This window comes from Polypterus senegalus, chromosome 18, assembly GCF_016835505.1.
Source record: "Polypterus senegalus isolate Bchr_013 chromosome 18, ASM1683550v1, whole genome shotgun sequence".
NCBI classification, from domain to species: Eukaryota; Metazoa; Chordata; class Cladistia; order Polypteriformes; family Polypteridae; genus Polypterus; species Polypterus senegalus.
This window is the reverse complement of record NC_053171.1, coordinates 44,192,210-44,215,073: the sequence shown is the minus strand read 5'-3', so window position 1 is coordinate 44,215,073 and position 22,864 is coordinate 44,192,210. Positions and strand designations below refer to the sequence as shown.

At 40.7% G+C, this 22,864-nt stretch overlaps 1 protein-coding gene across 1 annotated transcript in view; it reads right to left on the bottom strand.

Moving 5' to 3' along the window:
• LOC120518969 (coiled-coil domain-containing protein 170-like) overlaps positions 1-22,864 on the bottom strand; it is a 133,001-nt gene that overhangs the window by 57,835 nt on the left and 52,302 nt on the right. Inside the window, exon 8 of the mRNA XM_039742016.1 lies at positions 2,837-3,154. Within this exon, the coding sequence (XP_039597950.1) occupies positions 2,837-3,154 (318 nt within the window). The remainder of the gene's footprint in view (positions 1-2,836; positions 3,155-22,864) is intronic.

The window sequence follows — 22,864 nt, the reverse complement described above, 5'->3', positions numbered from 1 at the left end:
AAGAAATATAAGCAGAGGTAGAGAGAAAATGGAACTTCTGAGAAAAATAAGTGTCCAAATGCAGTGCTTGCTTTCTTTCTTCCTGTAATGGCTTTCTTCTCAGTACTTCAATATCAGTGCGGGGAATATGTGTCTGATTCCAGTCACCCCGTCCACACTGTTACACCCCCAAGCCCTTCCTACATACAGGTCATGCAGTCCAAGGACGTGCAGCAGGTGGGATTAACTGCTCACCTCCTTAATCCTCTTTGAACAGCGCTCCTTTGTGAGAGCTTCCACTTTTTCTGTCCTCTCCCTGCAGCTATGCTCCCTCTATCACACAGCTGGCTACATCTGCATGAAAATAAATGAAGAAAAGTAGCCTGCTTGCACAACGCACACATTGGAAATGACGGGCTTTCATTTCCCCTCAAAGATAAAATAAGAATATATTCCAATCTACTCGTACTTGATATTTGCTTATTATAGGTGTCCTTGGCACAAGGATTGTTTAGGAGACAAATGTGAATAAATGCTTAATCAATGACAAGTATGCAAGGTGATGACCTTCTCTGCTACGTTGGGTATGTCGTGGTCAGCACAGCCACAGAGCAGCTCACAAACATCTGCAAGTGAAATTTTACTAAAGAGTCCCCAAGGAGTGCAACAAAGAATACATCCACCCAGGGAGTAATCCATTTGCTTAAAATGTGGGGTACAACACAGGATCTTGGTTTGACCAGAACATTATCAGCTGAAGATTTCCAGCCCCTCATGAGCATGCAGATACAATTAGCTTACTCTAATGTCAGCCATTGGCTTTTCTTGAACCTTTTCTTCATTGTACTGAAGAGAAGCATGGAGGTTGTATGAAGAGTCTGGGACTGCGGCAACATGCTCCCATGATCACCAGTCTTGTAGAATGAAATGTCCAAGGGCCATTCTGCCTGATAACATCAGAAAGGTTTGATTTTGTTGTATGTCATAGGTGTGGACTTATGTGTGTGTGTGTATGTTTCATGTTTTATTTCGGTGGTTCCACAAGAGGCAGGGCCACCAACCAAGATGACCTATGGGTATGTAGCGTCTTCTATAGTTGTCACTTCAAATATACTAGGGAGTCAGTGAGTTTTCCTCTATTTTGCTGTTCTTGTGCCTTTATGTTTTTGATATTCTGGCTTTTTGAGCTTCTGCTCATTTTTTGACTGTTCTGTGAATTTCTGTATTGGGGCTTTATTTACTCGTTGACATTTATGTGCCTTTTGTGCCCCTTCTGAGCTCCATAGTGTTAGAGAGTAGTTATTGTGAAACTGCACTTTGTATTTATAAAATGCTCACTTTGCTTGCCAAACCCCCGGCCTGCACTATGAGCCAGCCACTTCGCATCTCTGCCGATCACATATGTGGACTTCACTTTCAGCAAACAACAAATCTTTTAATTCTCGCGAATAGGCCTCTTCATTGGGAAGCAACACTACTTTTCTCTGATGGCAACACAAATTAGATGATCTACAAGTCTCTGACTTAACTTAAAATTTAAAGCCAAACAATATCTAAATACCATATTTACTTGTGTGCCACGCGCCCTCGTGTAAGATGTGCACCTTCATTTTTACAAAGAAAATCACGAAATAAATTTTGTCCCGTGTATGACGCGCGTTGTGATTGTACAGGAAGCATTTAGAGAGAGAGAGCGCTGTCGAGCGAGAGCAAGCGAGCGACCGAGAGAGAGCGCGAGTGCGCGAGCGAGAGAGAAGTAAATATTACGGAATTACATTTCCTCGTGTATGACGCGCACCTGATTTTCTAATGTTAATTTTCGGAAAAAAATGTGTGCGTGGTACACGCATAAATATGGTACTTCTGTCATATCACCTATGTCCATATATTTGATCTTTTTTCACTGTTCTGTTATTTCACCCAGTAATAATTTCGTTTGTTAGCGCTAATACGATTTTTACTATCAGTTTTTGAAACTTTCGAATTTTAGTACTTTCATAATCTCTAAACTACTTTGCATGTATATTGCGCCAACATTTTTGAACCTCGTTATGACATTCTACTTTGTCTTCTACTCTTTGTCTTTTATTACCAACCCCACTTGGAGCTGAGAGCGCAGGAGCTGTGTCTGACAATAGCATTCACACAAATGAAAAGTGATTGGACCGTGGTCGTGGTTGTAAATGTTTGAGAGGAGGGCGGGATATGTCAGAATCTCTTGGCGTCTCGCGGGACCTGAAATTATCTCACGTGGGAGTTGAAATTATCTCAGAGAAAGTCTTGTCCCAGGATTTCCTTTTATAATAGAGAGACTTGATGTGTGCCTTTATTACTAGCTGGGGTTTGATGGTGGTATCCCCCTCTAGTTGGCAGGTTTGGAAGTGTTTTGGGGACTACATGCTTTGAGATTCTGAGCGATTACAACATGGTGGGACCACAGTTCAGTGACAGTAATTATAATAGCAACCAAAGGTGTGATTGAAAGGCAGCATGTTTAAGATGGATAAGCTGTAAAAACAACTTTGTCCTTGAATGAGGAAATTATGAGCAGTCAGGTTTAGATTCAACCCCTTGTGTCTGATGGAAACGCTAAAAAAAATTATGTGACATCTCACAAATTTCTGTCTGCGGTGAGAAGCATTTGCTTCAGGGTGCACGGCAGAGCAAGCAAAGGCTCAAATTTTTACAAGCAGTTGAAAGATAGAAAAGCCAAGAAAAGAAGATGATGATGACTAAGGACCAGAGTAAGCAATTTACTTCGACCATTTGTGCTCTACCTGATTCTCACATGCTTGGATAAATCAGAAAGCCTCAAATTTGAGTGATTCTGTTGGGGAAATGTTGGGGACCCACTTACTTGTCTCCAGCTCTTCTCTGCAGTACATATTTCCCTGACCCGTTCTTTAATGGCCTCCTCATTCTCTGGCACGGAGATGAATCCATTGCTCAAGAGGGTAGCCAGCTGGCTAAGGAAGGCCTTATGGAGACTGTGAGCAGCCTTGGCTTCATACACGTGTGTCTGCAGGGTGTCTTCCAGCTCTTTCTTGTGTTTCTCTGAATGGAGGTGGTCCTGTAGAGAAGTGTCCCACACTTTCTGGTTTTCAACTAGTTTGTCTCGAAGCAGACGGTTTTCTCTGCTGGCTGCTGATTTGGTTAGAACAGCTTCATCTCTTTCCTGGAGAAACGAAAGAAGAGCAGAAAGGAAGATTTGAGAATATACAAAGTTGGTGTCAGAAGCAGTTTGAGGATATTTAGGGGGAACTCAAATGTGGAGTAAAAAACAACACACATAGCATACAAACGCCCCAATGCCAAGTTTTAAGTGTTAACTAAGGACACTTCATCAGCTCTCTTGTAATTAGTAAATGTTATTTGCTCCTGTCATTAACTCTTAGTTATCATCGGAAACAGCACAGCAAGCTGAAAGTTTTTCAATTGTTTAATTAAAATTGCTAATGACGTTTATTATACATTGCCTTCATACAGTGAATAACACCCTAACCCACTTTTCTTATACAAACCTATGCAGACTTCTCAACCTCTGGCACGCAGTGAGACATGCAGGAACTGAACTGGCAGCTTTGTGATTTAGAGTCCAGCGATTTTGCCACTAAACAAATCTGTCACCTTTCCACACAATCAATTTTTATTGTGCTTCTGCGTCAATTATTTCTTTTTTCAGAGTGACACTGGGCTTGAATTCTGACACAAACATTAGTAGATTTTTCCTGTGCCAACTGCATTTTCTTCCCAGATCCCCAAGACGTGTGAGTTTGGCTGATTTAAGACTCTATAATGGCCCTGAGTGAGTACCTGTGGGTTGTGCATGGCTGAACCTTGCGGTGGGCCTTCTGCCCAGCATTCTTGAGGTAGTCACCATCATCTCCCAGAGACCTGGAAAGGGATTAGTTGTTTCACACATGCATGTCAGATTATCACCTTTTGGGCTCATCAGAGGTAAGCACTACTACTCTGGGACACAAGGGGGCGCTGCCACTGATGTTATTTTCCACTCACAGCTTGTAGAATCAGCCAATGTGGGCAGTTGACTCCACCCCTTCAAGTCCAGCAACTATGAAGCCTAGATGCTACCGGAGGGATTGGTCTCATTTCAGGAAGAGCTGACCACTGTCCTGAGGAGCTTCATTATGACCCTGGGTCCTCTCTACAGAGCCTTGAAATTGCTATTGCCATACCAGATAATTCTGCGTTCCTTTGTTTTGATGTTAATTGCACCATGGTGTGCCTGTTTATTTTGTGGAACTACAGTACTTAGTGATTGAATGGGGCAAACCAGCTGGACAGTAGGCTAGAAAAATGTATTCCTCCTTTGTTAGGGTCCTGGGTATTAAAGTCACTTTTAATTTTAAATAAAAGTTAAGAATTTAAGAGTTTCTCAGTATAAAGAATACATTTTTTAATGAATTTTTGCTCTTTTTAAAATGTTTTCCTTGTATAAAAATTATATTGAACAGTTTATATTTTTTTACTGATTTTTTGTTTCCTTATGAGTGCCATCATGCTTGGTTGCTACCACGTCTTAGCTGGAAATTGCAACACACTGACTGTGTTTAAGATGGTGATACCCCATCCACTTTGTTGAAGTTTCTGAATATAAAATACATCACCATGGCTGTTGTGTATGTGTGTGAAAAAAAGAGACAAAAAAGGAGTGTAATGCCCTCCTAAAAGTTCCATAAAGCAGACTGAAACATTCAACAACCTGATCCATGGCTTCACCCCAGACAGCCAGCCCCTACCACTTCCAGCAGGCTTCGGCCTACACAGGCCCAAAATGAGGAACTGGTTTTTAATGTTCACAAAATGTTTTAAATGTTCCAAACTATACAAAATTGCCCCTCTAAGGAGATGAGCTGTAAAACCTCTGGCTAGATGAGACAAGCTCTGACAAGAATCTTTATAAAGTTAGAATTCATCAAAACAACAAATCAAAACACAACAATAGACAAATATCAAAAAGGCACAAAAGAGATATGCCTAAAAGGCAATCCAAAAAGAACAAGTTCCAATACAAAACCAAAACTCAGTAATCAAATAAGAGAAGCAAAAAAGAAAATCCATTAAACCAGAAAAGCAATACTTACAATAACCAAAGTCAACAACACAGCCAGTGCTGAGGCCATCTCTTTTACCTCAGAACAAAGGCTGAGGACGGTCCCAGCCGTTGGGACATCAGGGTGGGGTTCTATCCACAAAACACAAGAAATGAGGGAACATTGAAGGATGCAGTACACTAATATTAAATAAAATTTATAATACAGCCAGGGTTTATACCCTAACTCATATTTATTATCTGTTTTCCTGTTCTTTTTGCTTTTTGTGCTATATCTCTTGGTTTTGTTAATTATTCATTAGTTATGTACTGTCCCTTTAAATTTAGTCAGTCAGTCAGCCATTCACCATTATATCCTTAACACAGCGTCATGGGGGTCTGCTGGAGCCAATCCCAGCCAACACAGGCGTACAAGGCAGGAAAAAATCCCAGGCAGGGTGCCAGCCCACCGCAGGGCACACACTCACACACCAAGCACAATTTAGGATCGCCAATCTTTGGAGTACTGTAAACCGGAGCACCTGGAGGAAACCCACGCAGACACTGGGAGAACATGCAAACTCCACACAGTGAGGACCCGGGAAGCGAACCCAGGTCTCCTTACTGTGAGGCAGCTGTGCTACCCACTGCGCCACTGTGCCACCCCCTTTAAATGTATTTATTATTTAATATTTAATGTAATGAATTGTTCTCCTGTTCTTCTTGTTCTTAGTGTGTGGAGCCCACAGGAGGCCATTTAATGATTGTACTCTGCATACTCCAATACCCAAGAATCATAACACAAAGTTTAGAGGGCTACACAAAAATCAAACTCAAAATGATCCTAGAGTCAAATGCAGGGTCTTTTCAAGAAATAACAAGTTTGCTTGATAATTAGTGTATCACAAAATCGTTTCTGTGCAAAGTGCCCAGAGCTCCAAATGGTCATGGAAAAATCACATCACCAAATTTGCAATAAAAGTCTACATGTGGAATTTTATTGTAGGAGTGTTTGTGTGTGTGTGTGGTATGAGTGCTTCAAACTGGTTTGGCAAATAATTCTCTACATGCAGGATATGAAGGCCACCCAGCTGGAAAGCTTCAGCATATCAAATGGTGTTGGGTGGAGGTGTGAAAAGGCAGTGCGGGGAATTGAGCATCAGACAAGCTTGGTAGGAGTGACTGTGTTTGGACTTGCAACTTGAGGATGAGTGGTACTGGAATTCTATTTTTCTGAGGTAAGGTTGTTTGGGATTGGTTTTGAATCACAGGCTATTCTGTACCACAATGTGTTATTGGTGTGAAGATCTGGACAGAGAATGTATAAATTTGGTTGCTTTACTCCTCCCTCCCTCACTCACACCATGGCTTTAAAGGAGTACAACACAAGTCTGTGTGCCACCTGAACTATACATCAGCAGTTATCAGGTTGTGTGGTTGCCAATATTCACTTGTACTTTGCTTATTGTTGTTATTTTCCGAATATTATCAAAAATATGTTTTTTAAAGTTGTAACTTAACTCCTGATTGTCTTTTACTCTATGTAATTGCCTGAGGTTATAGATATAGATGGGAAGGCATTCTTGATGGGTTAATAATGTGGCTTTTTGCTGAGTCGGCATTCGTCTACTTGCTGTGCTTTGCCCTAATCATAAGGATTACCTCCACGCCTCAGCCAGTGGCTTCTGCCTCACTCATTTCATGTGACAGCAGGGTGCACCCCATACACTTACTCCATTTGAAGAGCACGCTGCACCTGAAGGTGCCCTGTTCTTTTTCTGGAGAATGTCCATTGGTGTTTCTGGCCACACCTGTTGCAGATGGATGACTACGATTCTAGTTATGATTTTGTTAGTGTCATACTGCTGTGAAGCAGGTTGTGATGGTTTTAACAAAGCATAGACTATAAATACACTTTGTGCCTCCTATTGTATACTAAGTGATACTCAGTGGTCCAACCAATTGTAACATCTGTCGATGTTCTCTTATTATGGGAATGAGCTCTTAAGGTTTAGTCACAATATGGACATTCACAGATAGCAACATACAAAAGCACATATACACAACTTCAGTAGAGTCTAGAATAGTCCGAATTCATACTAGGGCAAATGTATGCCAAATGGAACTTAATTTAAGTAACAAATTGAGGCTTGAAACTTAAAAGTACACATTATGATAAGACCCCAGCAGTCACAGGGGAGTTGTCCCTGACCCTAGAATGCTGGTGACATAAACCAGGGATCTTACAAAAGGCAGAAACACCTATCAGCTGGACCTGCTTTAATCAAATTGTAATGCCTTTAAATGTAATTCTGTGGCTCTGATGATGGTAAATACCAGCCAAACCAGGGGTTGGCGCTGTGGCCTAATGCTTTCTCTCTTCCTCTCTCTGCAGAATGGAAGACTGACAGCCACTCCACCACATATGTCACTTCCATTGTTCTCTCCCCCGGAACACTCCCCTTCCTGCTGAATGACTATATAACTGGGAACCGGCCATCTTGTTCAAAGTTCTGTTCTGAACTAGTGTCTGGAAAGTCATCTCTGTAAATTATTGTATGCTGCATTGTTGTGCATTCTTCCAAATGGTACAGCGTCACCAAGGGGGTGCCCTGAATCCTTCACTTTGTTGTGTCTCCTATGTGGTGACTGGAAAGAAGCGCACAGGAAAAAAAGCACACAGGAAATATCCGCACAGAAAAAAGCGCACATATAAGCGCACGAGAAATAACCGCACAATAACTGTGTTTTGCCCTAATCATAAGGGAAAAAACACATGTGGATAAATGTGAGAATGGCAAAGGCGTATATGGAAAGAAGAAAAAAATTTTGTATTATACATCGCAATAAACAAAATTGTATAACTGTTCACTAAACGTATTTATAAGCTTGTATGTTTTCATTTGTTAGAGTTTTCTTTAATCTTCCCTAACTTTCGAGCAATGCAAGTTGATAGTTTTTTTTTTTTGAATAAGCAAGATGGAGTTTTAGACCAGTCAGAAAGGCAAGCAAATTCTCGGTTACAAGGGATTTGAATATTTATGTTTTTCCTTGCAGCATTATCTTTCGTTCCATTAGAAGATGCAAGAAATACTTTTACCAGGCTAGCAGAAACTTTTCCTGATGAAGAGAAGTTCAACGATGTCCTCACATATTTTTTTTTTCCACCTATATAAAAGGTGCTGCAGGAAGTTGTCCTCAATTCCCTCCAAGAACATGGAACCATTACGATGCCGCTCTTGACGAATCACCAAGAATTACTAATTGTTGCAAAGGGATCCACAATGTCTTAAACTCCCTATTTCAATGCAGTCATCTGAACATATGGATGCTTTTCGACGGATTGCGGAGGGATTTAGCATGCCATAAACTGACTTTAGTGAATGCCCAAGCTAACAGAATGGAGCTTACCAAAAGGAAATACAGACAACTTTTACGTGCTTTGTCTGTAATAAAATAAAATGAAACTGAGGACAAATTGTCTTACTTGAGGAGAATAGCTAATTTACAATAATACTATTAATTAGGGTGTGTTAATTGTTTATATTTTATTCTAATAAAAAACGTCTAGCAGTATAGGTGGTGTATATTTTATATTTGTAATAGATATATGTCGCTGCCGTGTTCTTTTTTCCGTATGTGCACTTTACCGTATGCGTATTCTTCCACGTGAGTTTTTTTCAGTGCACGCACTTTACCGTGTGCGGTTATTTCCCGTGCGCTTATTTGACTGTGTGCTTTTTTCTGTGCGGATATTTCCTGTGCGCTTTTTTCCTTTGAGCTTCCTTCCCGAGATTCCTCCTATGTATATCCATTTAATCATTTAAGTTTTTTAAATTATGAGAGGAATTAGTACAGTGGATCCCATCTGTTACTTTAAAATATCACAGATGGAAACTTATGTGAAAATATCTCACAAACCTAGAAAGTTTTTCTTCACTCAGAGATCTATTAACACATTTAGTAAATTAACAAGCAATGTTGTAGAGAGTTGGACTTGAGGGAATAGAGACACCTTGAAAACTCTGATGCCATTTTAGACAATTTAGATGAATAGGATGGCTGAGTGTGTTGTGTTGAATGGCCTGTTCTTGTCAAAATTGCTCTAATGCCCACATACACCTTCACCCAAATTCTACAAAGTAATATTACATAGTGACTAACTCACCCTGCCTACCCTCAACAACAAACAAACTGTCTTTGCTTTATATAGCGCCCTTCTATGGTAAATTCCATCTCAATATACTTTACATGTACCAAACTGTACTACATATTTTACATGTTTTAAATTTGAAGTTCAGGCAGATTAGAGGGTCAGCATCAGGGACTGTATTTTAAATTGCAAACCCTTAAGAATTCGCCACACTATCTGTAAAGACTGATACAAAAAAGCACAAAAAATACACCCCACACACTGGCACTCCCACAGAGCAATGGCACGGACACACCGACTCTGCACTCCATAGGTGAACACAGCCATGCATACACTGGCCCTATGTCCCCAATCTGCCCGAAATGCCATAGATTGCTCTTACCATAGAACAGAATTGTTATTAATTTCTGAATTGGATGTTAAGTAATGGGTTCTCTCTGTTTCTTTAAGAGAAACCCCTACTGCCGGCAGTGTTTTTCTTGTTCACTTTTCCTTCAGAGCAGTAATAAGAATGCTTCACAGCATTTGCAGGATTATGCCAAGAAGGCTATAAATTGTTAATAAAAAAAATTGGATTCTAAATGGAAAAAAAAAATTACATTTCATTTCAAAAGTGAAATATAATCTGAAGGCTAGCATAAAATGTGAACCCCGCTGGTAGATGAGTGTTCCACCCTGTCTGATTACATAATTTGGAAGAAGAGAGAAATAAAGCAGTGCTGGTCCCATGCAGTGTGACAAAATCAACAAGGGCTCCAAAAGCCACAGTGTGATACCCTGAATATCTGTTGAGAAAATGTACTTTTGTCGTGCCTTCTGGATTGTCAGTGGAGGTCCTGGGTGGCTATGTGGCTTTAACTCCTTCAAAAGACCTGGGCATCTCAGGCATGCATTCTTCAATCCATTCACCTATTGTCCAACTTGCTTAGTCCAACTCGGTCCACTGGACTTCATTCCCTGAAGCATCAGGCATAAGGCAGGAGTCAACTCTGGATGGAATGCCAGCTGTCAGATGTTTGTCTTTTTCCAAATATTTCCAGTGGTTCAATTTTGTTTTAACAATGACTTTACTGTATATCTTCTCATTTTAATTTTTCATGCATTGTTTTAGGTGTCTTCTACAATAAATAAGGTATGATAATAATGGATATAAATATGTAGATGAGAAAATGATCATCTACTTTGAGCTTAAACAGATCCAAGCAGATACCCAGCAAGGAAGTGAAGCGACTGGAGAATTTCCAGTGGTGCTTCTAGCCCCATCTGATACAGATGGATCAAGGCATGATGGGTGACTTCATGCATTTTCATGCTATTCTAGCTGTGATTATGTTAGTTTGATGGTGTCATAAAGTAACTTGTGATGGTGAATGATCCTAATAGTGCTGTTTTAATATAACACGTGTGGCATGCAGCTGGGACGCCTCTGTACTGGAAGGACCTGTGGACACAGCTTATCCCGGAGCACTAGAGGGCAGCCCTACTGGCTTGCACAGGGGCCATGGGTTTGGAGCATGGAAGCTCAATCCTGCTGGGGCCCATGGCCATGCCAGGGTGTGCCTGGATGATTGCTGAGCCCTTGGTTGCAGCACTTCCACTATACTCAGGATGTGCTGTCGGAAGAAGGTCATTGGACAACCGGAGCGCTTCCAGGAGTCCTATAAAAGGAACCAGCCGCCACTACTCCAGAGTTGGGTAGAAGAGGACGAAGTTTGCCAGGTATGGTGTGAAGGTGGACAGATAAAGAAAGAGGAAGAAATAGAAATGTGCTTTTGTGTAGTGCGGAACTGTGCTGTACAGGTGGGAAACAGGGGAACATGGGGAAAAAGAAAAAAAATAATAAGCATGTGGGTGTTGAACTTGTGTCCTGCGTCTGTCTGTGTCAGGTTTGGTTGGCAGGAGCGCCCTCTGCAGGCCACACGCGGAATGTAAATCCACTTTGTGGCCCCTGGTGTACACTTAGTGGTAGCTGGTGGTCTAGAGCATAGTAAGGTCTGGGAATGTTCTGTGTCTATTGAAATGGTCTCTTAAGTTTGAGTCACAATATGGACGTTCATGGATAGCAGCACACATGCACAACTATAGAAAAGTCTAGAATGAGATGCACCAAATTCAAACTTGGTCAAATTTGCGACAAATTAAATTTATTTTAAGTAGCAAATTGAGCCCCTGTTTTACACTTAGTGATTAGGAAGCAAAGGAGATGGAGTATAAGATTAAAGGAAAAACAACTAAAATGAAAGACTTACAACCTAACTGAATGCAACAAAGTGTGCAGAGTTAAACTCACCTGAATTGCACAACATCAAATAGCAAATGTTGCACAAAGAAGATGGCACAGTAACCTAAACCTCACTGAAATCAATACGTGGATCTGCTGCTGCCATAACTGGTGACGTCAAGAAGAGAACACCATGGCTGCCCACAAAGAATGAGCATGGAACAAAGAATTCAGAAGACCATTACATTTTAAAGGAAAGATCTAGCAGTCATGAAGGAACTCGGCCCCTTACATGGACAATTCTTCAAAGATCTTGACAGACCATCAGTTGATAAAGACATGTCTATGATATGCTTCTGGAGTTCCATTTACAAGGAGACATAGAAAGCTTGGGACCAGGCACTTAACACCTGATATAACCAGAAGAACATCCTAAAACAGGCAGATGATAGCAAATGCAGGAGGTGTAACAAGCGGAATACTACATAAACCATATTGTTGTAGGTTGTACAAAACTAGCACCATCTGAGCACATGGACAGACGTAACAAAGTAGCCAGCTGCATCTATACATTTGAAAGTGCAAGTGCATGATGAGTACTTGAAAAAGTTATCACCTTCAATGACACTACGGTCATGTGGCACATGCCAATATTCATAGATAGAACCATCTCAGTGAACCCGTCTGACAATGAACTGCAAAACAAGAATGAGATAACTTGCCTACTGCTCGATACAACCATCCCAGATGATTGAACATCACGCTGAAAGAAACCAAGAAACTCGGCAAATGCAAGAACCTGGAAATTGACATCAGCAAACTATGAAATGTGAAAACAAAAATTGTGCCAGAGCATTAGGAAAAATCAAGAAGGCATTCAATCAAAAATTTCTGCTGCTCTGAGGCCATCCATTGGCCAGTGAAGTACAGAATGTCGCACTAATGGGTATTTCTAATATGCCATGAGCGATGCTAGGATTAATCACTTTGGCCTTTCAAACAGCAGGTGAGAGGAAGAAAAAAAATAATAACAATAATTATTATAATTAATGATAATAGTAATAAAGATTATTTTCAGTCCTGACTTTGTGGGTTTTTATTGCACATTCTAACTAACCACAGACACGTGAAATGAGCTGGTGGCAATAAAATGGCACGATATGTCAAGGTGTGCACCTTGCAGTGGACTGAGAGCCAGCCTTGGTGCTAATGCTGCTAGGGTTGGCAATGGTTCCTCATAGCACTATAATGTACAATTTTATGTACGGATGGAAATTGGCTTGTTATGTGGGTGTCAGAACTTGTCCTTCCTAAGATAGAAGATGTCCTGACCTGAGTAGGTTCAGACCTCATGTCTGATGCTGTTGGGACAGACTCTGAAAGTGAGTTCTGAAAATGGATACAAGGATGAACTTTAAGACCAATGAAAATGGTGCCAGCTGCTTTCTCTGACTGATGCCCTGTTATATGAATCAATGGAGTGGGGGGCTGAGGTGTAATCGTAGCTTATGAGAATGGATAATCTAGAATCTGCAGAACATTGCTACAGTTATCTGTTAAAGAATATATCTGATCAAAATGATACCATTTCAGTGTCTGATCAGGCAGAGTTACACCACATAGCACTGCTGGTCATCTTACCTGACTCTTTGTCTCAATGAACCAAACCCATCCATCCATCCATCCTTTTCCTTTTCAAGACTTTTAAGCCTTTATGTCAATGACATCAGGTATTGAGGCCTCTGAGGCCACAACCCTGCCAACCTGGAGTGTGTTTTAACAATGGGACTACTAAAAGTGCATGAAAACCAAGATGGCATCAAAAGAAGATGCAAAAAATTCATAACTTCATGAAAATAATATTTCAGAAATATCAAAGATTAACTCTGTGACCAGAAGCCTATAACTGCATATGAAGATCAGAATAATCTATTGTGACGTGCATGTGATTGGGAGACAGTTTAAGGGCTCTGGTGATGGTAGTTACATGGCGAACTGGGGTGGGCACTGTTTGCTAAAGCCTTCTCTCATCCTCCCTCTGCAGAATGGAAAATTGACAACCATTTCACCTCTGACTTCACTTCCGTTGTCCACTCTCCTGGACCCACCTCTTCCTGCCTGGAAACCATATGACCAGTAATTTGGCCATCTTGGAGTTATTTCTATTGTGAACTCAAGTCTGAAAAGACATTTCTGTTTTTTTATTTTTTTTTATTTGTGCTAATCTTTAATTATACTGGGGTCACCAGGGTGGTTCCCCAACCCTTTCATGTAGTTGTGTCTCCTTTTACAATGTTCAGAAAAACGTGTAAAAAACTAATAAAGAATACCAGTCATAACAGTTGGCATTTTATTGTACTTGAGTTATTCTCTGTGTTGTGTAATGGAGAGAAGAGACAAAGTTGTTGATTGTTTCTAATCAATATATGATATAATTTGATAATTTAATACAATTATATACTTATATGAAGTTATAACAATGAATTATTAAATGTATGGATAAGAACTGAATGTAACTAAAGAGTTGATTTAATGTTGCTTTCAGCAACGAGTACTGTGACCTGTACTTGAAAAGGTCATCAGCCTCAATGATACTACAGTTATGTGGCACGTGCCAACGTTTTTGCCTCATGTTAAAGGAGCCACCAAGATAGTTGGTAAGGTTAAAATGAAGCAGATGTATAATGAACACCCCCTTAAAATAGCGAGAACAAACGAGTTAGAAAGCCCAAACACCCCTACTATGAAGCGGTGTTAAGATCAATGGGAAAACCCGTATGACACCCCTATTAACGAATCGATGTCTGGAATAATGGAAGAATTAATGTGTATATGAAGTCACTGGTAGACGATTGGTTAAGATGATAGAATTCTGCATATTAAGAGTCAGATGACGTGATTTATTTGATAAGGTAGTGTTAAAAGAAAAGTATAAAAGGGTTTGAATTGTATTAATAATTGCTCACTCCATGGACTGACTTTTGTGCGTATCGGTGTACAAATAAAGAATTTTTCCGCATTATCATCTGACTCTGCGACTGACATCTTTGAATACAGAGGTAAGTTTTTTACACTTAAGGTGCTGCCTCCAGTCATGGCCCTCTATCGTGTTAATTCCAGACCCCTTTTTTTCTTGCAATTTCTTTCACACATTGGCACTTGCACTCCGTAATTTATGATGTGCAGGCTTGTGTTCCTTTTTCTATTGCATTCCTCGTGTCTTTCTTCTTGCTGTTTGGAAAGGCTTCTGTGTGACTTAATAAAGACCACAATTCTGCTGCCAATCTCGTCTCGAAGAAGGAAAAGCTCTTCTTTCGAAAAATCTGGTTTTCTTTAAAAAAACAAATAAAACATGCAGCATGTGGCCGTCATTTCTTTTATGTTAAGGTGCTTTTACACATTTTTACTTAATTGCTTATTAGATTGTGATGTCAGACTTACTTCATATTACACTCCACGACTTTATTTATATCTGCATGAAGGACTGAAAACCACGCCTTATAATGAAAGTGCTGTAAATTGATTGTTTCAGTTAACGTGTGATGCTTTTTGTTAAGTGACTACTGGGATGAGGTTAACAAAGAAGCAGTTTATACTGGCTCATGAAATGGCAGGTGAAGAGGAGGTTGTGGAAGTGTTACGAAAAGTAGTACTTATGTTGCTTGCTCCTTGTTAATCTGTAAGATTCTTTGATTTTGGGAAACTCATCAATGGTGAGATTTTTATGTTTCTTATCACTAGGGTAACTGTGGCAGGTATCGGTACTCCATATTCTCATGTCCCTCTCTTCTTCTCTCAGTGTAGGATTTACTATGGACAGCTGAGCTCTGCGGGTGTCAGCATGAATGGCCAAAGCTTATTTTACACAGGCAGGAAAGAGGTTAATACTCTCCACCACCCCATTATCACAGATACACTCTGCGTGCCTCAATATTCAGCTTGTTCGCTTCTGAAGACAGATTTTTCAAGGGAAAAAAAAAATAAGGAAATGAAAAAGAAGCCTGGATGAATCAGGGGCCTCTTCACTGTTCTGGAAATGTGAAGTCCTGTCATGTCTTTGATGAACACCTGAAAAACATCTCTATTATCTGTGCAGCTTTCAATTTAAAACACATCAGCGTAGCGTTTCCCATTTTCTAATGGTAGAGAGACCTGAAGAGGCATACGCTTCCAAAAATTTCATTGCTGAAACGTATAAGCGCACAGAGAAAATATGTGGCTTAAGGATTTATTTGGAGTGCTGGATGGAGACGGAACATTGCGTTTCATCCTATTTTAAAAAACGCAAGTGTGGGAAAACAAGACAACATTACAAATAAGGCCCAAGCAGCTTCTGTTCTGTGAGGTGTGTGTGTGTGTGTGTAGAAGGAAATTAGCAAAGTAACATAAATTCATTAATTCAAAAGTGTGATGCGAATGTCCATCTAATAAAAGTGGGCTCCACCGATATCTAATGAGCTACATAACTATTTACTTTATCATTCATTTCAGAGTTTTGTGCTAATTTTATCATTGCATTTTTTGCACATTTAAAACTGATTTACTGTTGTTAAGTAATCAGGGTCCACTTACAGACTGGTGACTAATGCTTATTGGGCAAACACAGGACCTCAGAATCAGAAAGAGCTAAAGAGCGTATGATATCCCCCGTTATGTTACTGTAACAAAAGAGATCCTTCAACATTTCAGTGCTGTAAGAGGCCTAAAGGAGGTCCCGCTCTCTCATTGATCACATTAGGCAACTATGTCCCCAAAAAAAGGTTGCTTTCTTGTATCCCCATTTGCTGTGGCCTAGGATCAAACGTTCCTAATAAATGATGTACATGGAAACCAATACTTAATTTCTCCTGAACATGGAGGACAGCATCTGGTTGGATCTGGACACACAAACTCGTCCCTGAAACTTACTGGGCTTGTAATCCATTCAGTCACTTATCAGACTAGGCTGAATTCGGTGCAGTTCAGGATGCCAACACTAAACTGGGTACCAGGCCATCATCACTGGGCACATTTAACCTACTCACATACCGACTGACGAGTGGAAAACAAAGGCCTAGAAGTAAACGTGTGCTTTTTCCTAATGAATTCTTTTGCATGTCAAAGTAAAGTAGGTCACTCTGGGCCAGGACTGTGGAGTCAGAGTCGAAGTTGAGGAGTCGGAGTCATAGTCGGAGTTGGCAAAAATGTACCGACTCCGACTCCTAATAAATTTAAATTGTAATGAAAAAAAAATACAGCAAGTTCAAATGTCCCATTTCACAAACAATAGTCATAATAAAGTACTTCTCTGATGTAAGAACAAAGCCCAGTGCATAGTTGCGTTACTACTAGAGTGAAGTTCAGCTGAGCTATTATACAACCAGACATTTACATATTGTAAAATGGATTACAGAAACTGTTTTCATTTTATTTCAAATCTAATGTGTTTAACAAGTTCATTTGAGTGTAAAAAAGGGTAATGATGTAGGTGTAGGTGCGGCTATGGCCTGATGTGTGTTCAGGGGTTCTGTCTGCACTCGCCACATATGCTCCCACCCAGGGCTGAACTTTAGCATAACTTTACACACCACCTGTTCTAGAAGATTTTGAAATTAAAAAGGAACAGATTCGACATATTGTGACAGATAATGCTTCTAATATGTTAAGTACAATTGAGAAAATGAATAAAGTAGATGAAGAAAGTGACAAACAGATATTAGAGGAAGACAGTTCTGCAAGTATTGGAGAAAGTGAAACTGAAGAGAATAGTGAAATTTTGGATAACATTGCTGAAGAAGCACTTAAGCTTACTACTATTCAACATATGCATTGTGCTGTTCATACTCTGCAACTTGCAATAAAAGATGGATTGAAAGATCGTCATGCAGCTACTCTAACTGGCAAATTGAGGCAAGTAACTGTTGCAGCCAGGGCTCCTAAAACAGATGCCATTTTGAAAATATGTGCAGGAAAAGGAGCCATTTTGGATCAAACAACACGCTGGGGAAGCACTTATTTGATGGTGAAGTGTTTGCTTGAACTAAAAGACTTCCTTGAAGAACTGGACAATGAAAATATTTTATTAACTGAAATCCAGTGGGCACAAGTAAAAGAACTGGAAAGTCTACTTTCTTACCCCTTTATTGTCACCAAGAGGTTGCAATATGAAGATTTAACACCTGGTAAAGTTTTCTTGGAATGGAAGAGCTTGATATATTGTCTGAACAAAAGTGGAGGGTTAATAGCTGATGGCATCACATCTTCAATGAAGAAAAGAGAAAGTCTCTTACTGGATAATCAAATCTTGTTAGCTGCTATTTATGTTGATCCAATGAGCCGAATTTGTTGAGCAATGACCAGATTGCTAATGGAAAGGAAACTCTATGATGTAGCAGTTCACATGAAGGGATTACTACTACCTGAAACATCACCACTGGATGAAGCTATAGGCACTCGGAACTCAGGATCATCATCTTCAAATGAAGAATTAGACTTTGATTCCTACTTGGACAAAATGGAAGTTTCAAAAGCAATCCAACATCACCTATGCGTGAAAGATAAATGACTAGTAAATGTCCAAATAAAGAGATTCCAGCAGGAGTTTTTTTAAAGAGTTAAAAGAAGTTGAAAACTATGATCACTCATTGAACCTGACTGTAGAAGAAGCCATCCTTGTTGATCCAGAGATTATTAGTGATGTGGCTAGAACTGTAACTGCAATGCCACCCACCCAAGTCAGTGTTGAAAGACTATTTTAAGCTCTAAAAATAATCAAGTCAGATTTAAGAGCTTCTATGAAAGAGGATCTGGCAGAAGCAATTTCTGTTTCTTAGAACACTGCATTGAGTTAATTTTGGATTGCATTTAACAGCTATTCTACTCTACAACTGTATTCCAAGTTTAATATATGAACTGTTTTCTGTTCATGTAGTTAAGCTTTGTTTTTGTTTTAAAACTACCAAAGAATTTGGTTTGTGCGGTGGGCTGGCAGCATGCTCAGGGTTTGTTTCCTGCCTTGTGCCCTGTGTTGGCTGGGATTGGCTCTGGGTGACCCCCGTGACCCTGTAGTTAGGATATAGCAGGTTGGATGATGGATGGATGGAAGAATGTGGTTTATATTTTTTGAACTGGTAAAGTTCCTGTTCCTGATTTTTATGCATGCTACTACTTTATAGGCACTTGATAAAAACAATAAATAAAACCTTATTGTTTTCATTATTTTGTTTTTTGCTTAACTGGCCAATACACTAGAGAGTCGCTTTCCTAGCCAGTAGTTATGTGGTTAAATGACGTGTATGTTGCCTTCCTTCAATCAACATGGAAAATACATTAGCATATTAAATACAGAGGAATCGGAGTCGGGGAGTCAGAGTCAGTCGTGGAAACTAAGGAGTCGGAGTCGAAGAATTTATCTGCCGACTCCACAGCCCTGCTCTGAGCAGTTCAAATGACTAAAGGTTAATCTTACAAGAAAGTTTAAATATCTTGTTAATATTCAAAAAATCAGCAATATGGTGGAAAGCATCAAACAAAATCTTAACAGATAGCCATCTGTTCATGTCCGTTTAGCTGGGAGAATTCGTACTATTCAAATGAATATCCTTCTAAAACCGCTGCCACTTTTCAGCATTCCCCTGTATACAGGGTCTTCACCGAGTATTCAGACCACGTCACTTTTTTCAGATTTTCCTGCGTTGAAGCTTTATGCTAAAATCGTTTAAATTCCGTTTTTTACCTCATCAAGAAACACTTAATATGCCAGAATGACAAAACGAGAACAGGTTTTTATAAATTGTCGAAAATTTATAAAAACTAGGTGAACATGCAGACCTCTGATCCTCAAATAAAGGGGAATAGAAAATGATCAAGTCAGTATGGGGGCTTCAAATGGATGTTGGCACATTAAGATCATCGGGCTTGAGTGACGTTGCTCAAGAGGACATTGTTACTGCTTGAAGCTGTCAGCGCTCTGTCTGTGGTTTCGGTTTTTCTGCTTGTAGAACTTATCTCGTATATTCAAACTCTCAGGCCGAAGGATTGCCAGCATCAATGAAATTCTGTAGTTTTTGAATCAAATCAGGAGAGATGTTTATATTTTCAAGCTTATGAAGTTTTTATCTAAGTGATCTATTAGGGTCTATAAAGTAAAGACTGGTGAAGTGCTGGTGGTTGGTCTGTGTAGGGGTGTATTCCACCAATGTAATGATAAACTTGCGCTCACGACAATACGCATACATCATGTGCTGGAGGATTTTCTTGACCACGTGGTATGTATGGCTTTGTTTTGGGATCCTGAGTGTAAGTTTGTGCAGGAAGCTGCCAGTGTTTCTTGGGGTTGCTGTTGTTGATGTGCATGTCATTGCTGTGTGTTATGTGTCTGACTGTCAACAGCAGTCGTGGGTGAAGTTTGACTTATGGACACGATGGTGCGAGCCTTGTGGTGAATGCATCACCGGGCCTTTAGTGGCTGTAACTTTGTGGAGTTGAGTGTGGACACCACACCGTGCCTTTGATATCCATCACAGAGTTTTTCATGGCTTCAGTCAGATATGGTGCATGCATTATGCATGCCAGAGCCCTCGTTCTGATTTCGTGCCAGACAAGCAGAGTGATCATTCGGCTGTTGTTATCATGTCAGCTATGTCTGACACGTGAGTGAAGGAACGCTGTTGTATCTCTGCTGTCCTTCATAAGGAGTTGCAGCCCAATTTCAAAGCTGCCATTGGGTTGTGTTGTGTGTATCATGCCATAAGCTGTTGATTGAGACCAAGAAGAAACTTCAAGGGCTAGGGGTGCATGTGTTTTTGTGAGATGGCCATACAACCCATAGCATTTTTATATGCATTATACAAGTATTCAGATTCTTTGCTTTGAAATTTGGCCCAGTTGCATCCCATTTACATTGATCATCATTGAGAGGTTTTTACATCTTGTTTGGAGTTCACCTGTCTTTACACAAGACTGTCAGCACTGAACATGTTTGTACGCCTCTTGTGTTTTGTAGGATATCATGCTTTTAGTATGTTAGAATTAAATATGCCAAGTGGTCCCTGACTGCAGGGAGCACAGTAACCTATGGGTCAGTTTACTCAAAAAAGCATTTTACTTAACCATACTTAAAGTAAAAAATGTTGTTTCATTTGCTAGTGTATTAAATATTTTTGTCGTTGTTTACATTTCAGATGTCAAAATGCTGTAAATTTAAATTATGATCACAAGATCAAATCTAAAAGTCTTACAAAGTACAATGAAGACATCAGAGTAGTTACTGCTGCAGACTGACAGCTCCAGGAGGAGCTCAGATCCCAGCATGGCCTCTCTCTGCATGGAGTCGAGATGTTCTCCCTGTTCCCATCTTCTACATCACATAGACATGCTTGTTAGGCTGACAGTGTGAGGTCCAGCCCAAGTGTGTGAGTGAGTGAGTGTGTGCCATACAAGTGACGTGCTGTGATGGGCCTTTTGTGAACTGTAATTCTAATATTGGGTTCAAGCAATGGGTGAGACTATATAAGAATGAACTGAACTGAATTAAATACTAAAGGGGATTTACAGCATTTTTAGCCTCATATGGTTGCATAGCAGGTTTATTTCTCCAAAGGTTTTAAAAGTAAGATTTTTAGCATTGACTATTTAAATGAAGTATTTGAAGAAAGCCAGCATTTCTTTCAAATGGGGAGGTTAAAATGGACTTGTTTTCACCAGAGGATTCATCTGTGAGTAAACAGCACAGTGTGAGTGTGGTGGAGATTATCCCATATTACCTGCAAAGAGGCAGGCTAAGTTTGTAACATCCATCGCCCACTCATTCGGAAGCATTTAAAACACATTTACTTATTTTATCTGCCATTATAAATATCATTTGGAGATAATAGTTTCCCGTGAGGCTGTGAGGAGCCTCTCGTGGCCCACAATAAGCGACCTGTTGCCTTAGAAACAGATGTCTCTCGGATGGAGTGGGCTGCTACCTGCACATATACACTAGTAGGGGGATTATTTGACTGTCATCTGCCAGGGCTGTGTCTGGAAAGGCACAGGGTCTCTCAGTAGTACAACAGTACGGTGAGCTGGGCACCGGGTGAGACAACATGTTAAACCAAGTAGTGCAACATATTGCGATGCCTGTCCACTAGCCTTGTTAGGAAATTTCCTACTTGATCTTTGCTTGGCTCACCACAAGTCTCATGCCCTCTGCTGCCCACTATACCCTATCTATTAGTAATCATCTAACAGCTTACTGTCCCCTGAGCCCAGGAGACTCCCTTGCCCAACAGAAACACACTGTATATAAATGGCTTCACCCTGTCAAATCCCACAAAATCTCTAAGATCATCACTGGCTGCAGCTCGAAGCGGGGTGCCACCATTGAGAGAGACGTGGAGAGAGCAAACCAAATGAACAACTTCTTCAACAGGTTTGAACACCCTAACCCACTCTCACCCTGGAGTACTGAACCCTCCACCCATCCTTCTGCTGATACCAGCATAGGAGAGACATCTCCACCCACAATTACAGCAGCCCAGGTGAGCAGAGAGCTGAGGAGACTTTGTGCCAGCAAAGCAGCAGGTCCAGATGGAGTATCGCTACAACTGCTGGTCTGTGTGTTGGAGCTGGGAAGTCGCATCTTCAACCTGAGCCTGGAACAGGGGAGAGTCCCAAGGCTTTGGAAAACATCTTGCATCACCCCGGTCCCTAAGGTATCACGTCCTAGTGAGGTGAATGACTTCCGGCCTGTCGCTCTGACGTCACATGTGATGAAGACCAAGGAGTGGCTGCTGCTTCACCACCTCCACGCCCTCGACCCTCTGCAGTTCGCATACCAGGAGACGATGGGAGTGGAGGATGCCATCATCTATATCCTACACCGATCCCTCTCCCACTTGGACAGAGGCAGTGGTGCTATAAGAATTATGTTTTTGGACTTCTCTAGCGTCTTCAACACCATCCAACCTCTGCTCCTTAGGGACAAGCTGACTGAGATGGGAGTAGATTCATACCTGGTAGCATGGATCGTGGACTATCTTACAGACAGACCTCAGTATGTGCGTCTTGGGAACTGCAGGTCTGACATTGTGATCAGCAACACAGGAGCGCCGCAGGGGACTGTACTTTCTCTGGTCCTATTCAGCCTATATACATTAGACTTCCAATACAACTTGAAATCCTGCCACATGCAAAAGTTCGTTGACGACACTGCTATTGTGGGCTGCATCAGAAGTGGGCAGGAGGAGGAGAATAGGAACCTAATCAAGGACTTTGTTAAATAGTGCGACTCAAACCACCTACAACTAAACACCAACAAAACCAAAGAGCTGGTGGTGGATTTTAGGAGGCCCAGGCCCCTCATGGACCCCGTGATCATCAGAGGTGACTGTGTGCAGAGGGTGCAGACCTATAAATACCTGGGAGTGCAGCTGGATGACAAATTGAACTGGACTGCCAATACTGATGCTCTGTGTAAGAAAGGTCAGAGCCGACT